Source organism: Rhagoletis zephyria, unplaced genomic scaffold (genome assembly GCF_001687245.7).
Source record: "Rhagoletis zephyria isolate East Lansing unplaced genomic scaffold, Rhagoletis_zephyria_1.1 Rzeph_scaffold_18349, whole genome shotgun sequence".
Classification (NCBI taxonomy): Eukaryota; Metazoa; Arthropoda; class Insecta; order Diptera; family Tephritidae; genus Rhagoletis; species Rhagoletis zephyria.
The window spans coordinates 2,734-5,031 of NW_016175410.1; the positions used below are offsets into that span (position 1 = coordinate 2,734).

The 2,298-nt window shown below is 30.8% G+C and overlaps 1 protein-coding gene across 1 annotated transcript; it reads left to right on the forward strand.

The window, feature by feature from the left end:
• Positions 1-1,191: 1,191 nt before the first annotated feature.
• On the forward strand, positions 1,192-1,965 carry LOC108380136 (transmembrane protein 65; the record flags this gene model as incomplete). Its single annotated transcript, XM_017636511.1, has 3 exons — positions 1,192-1,317; positions 1,548-1,589; positions 1,660-1,965. Coding segments are annotated over 3 exons (329 nt in total), but the record flags the coding sequence as incomplete, so codon positions are not given.
• Positions 1,966-2,298: the final 333 nt, after the last annotated feature.

Genomic DNA, 2,298 nt, shown 5'->3' on the forward strand with positions numbered 1-2,298 from the left:
TCGATTTTTATTACTTTGATCTGGCATCTCTATTTTCGATAGGCCTCTGTTAGGTTTCTGAATAAATAATAATAAAAAATTCGAACTTTCGGAATTTTAATGCCGCCTAGAATGCTTCGATTCCGAAGCAAAATATACCCCTTTTTTATTTTGAAATAAAAAAATTTACGGAGTGCACAAAGCGCGCAAAGTTTTTCATGTATTTTATATGGGAAAAAAAACAACTTTTCATATAAATGGTGTAGAATTCTTCAAGATCAATATTTTTCGATCGCAAATTTGTTTTTTTTTTTAATGAAAACAGGGGTATATTTTTTTCGGCATAGAACAATCCTAGTGATCAAAAATTCCGACTTTACTGTTTTTGGACCACTCTAATGTACATATGAGTAACGCTGTTTAGAATTGGATAAGGGCAATCCGTGAACAAAAAAAACACAAATTTGTGATCCAGTGTAATTGAAGCGCGTGGCAATAGTATTGACTCGATATCGATAACCCTATTTGGTGCCGACATACATGTGCACATAATTATGTACATCATACCGACAAATTATATATCAATGGCGACTCCCAAAAATATACGTATATACATATAAAGTTATCATAAAAAAAATCTATAACACCATTAAATACTATATCGACAGCAATATCGATCTTTATATGCATCGATCATGATTTTCTAAAGTATATGTGTCTATAGTGTTCGATAAATACGCCTACAAAAATATCGATAATTGATAAGTCGATTACATATCAATCATTAACTACATATATCGAACACTTATTCGAATATTTGATTATTTATTTTACAAAATACACTTCTAATGCTAAACACTCCGTCCATTTCACGGTTTTTAACGTGTCTAGCTTATTGTGCATGCCTATAGCTCAATATTTAATTTTAAATTTACCTATATTTATATTTTATTGTCGTCTCCCCCTTTCTTTTCTTTTGCATGAACATTTATCTGTCCGCACAAATTCAATCACAATGGTTATTATTTCAAATGTCACCGCCAACATGAACCTCCACAAAATGAAAAACAAAACGGACGCGTATGCTGCTGATGACAATCCCGATGACAATACAATAACGCGCACATGAATGGAATATTTTTATTAAACGCCAAAATAAACACATCACCCACACAAACACGCATACGCTATGGCATTCATGCACAAACATAGGCAAATTGGCAGCAACACAATGGCGCACACGCTTTGGCCGTCCTTCACAAGTGCCACGCCTTGGCGATGTTGATCCCACAGGTCGATTTTGTGCCTTCCCCGAGGAATGGCTCAAACAAAGAGCGGGTAAACTGAACAGAAAAAACAGAAAACTAATCGGAACACATTCGGAAAAAACTTAACACTAACATTTGTTCTTTTATTAAAAAAAAAAATAATAAATTTAATATCAAGGTTTATTTTACTTAATTATGAAAAAAAAAAAACAAAACTACTAACTCAGTTTAATTTAAAAATTAATAAATATCTATTTAACTGAATACTTTTATTCTCTTTTATGTGCTTTTCCCCTATAGCGGCTAAAGCGCCACCGCCCACCATGGCAGATTTGCGTCGAAGTGAGTACTTGTTGCTTTGAAATTTTAGAAAAATTCACAATGTTCATGAAACTTTTATGGATTTTTACAGTCTTCGTAGTGAATGCTGTGCCATTCATCGCTTTTGGCTTTCTGGACAACTTTGTGATGATAGTTGCGGTAAAAATTTTAGGGATATACATACGCTTAAAAATCACAACAATGAATCTTAAACCGAATTTTCGAAATTTCTGCGAAAAATATAGTGCTTAACATAATTATAGGACATCCACTTAATTATTGACAAGTTTAAACTATTTATTGTTTATTATTTAATTTTAATTATTTTTTTTATAAAAATGCATATAGTTTAGTCTATACCAAAAACCATGCACACTAAGTTTTAAACTTTGCACAAACATTAAAGAAAAATGACAAAGTTTCATAAAAATTTCACACTTTCTATTCAGAGTTTTTAGAAATTTTTTACGTAAACAGTTTTAGAACCCGTTTGATTCTAGTCAATAAAAACAGTCAAAATCAACGGCAGCCACTTCAAATTTTCACTTATTGTAAACGAGTTGAATTGGCTTTAAAACTGCATACAAATTCTATGTAAATAAAAAGTGTTAAATTTCAATAAAACTTTGTCGATTTTATAATTTTTATACAAAGTTGGACACTTAGATGAGTTTTATTATAGAATGAACTACCTTTTATAAAACAAATAACCAAATTAAATAATAAAAAA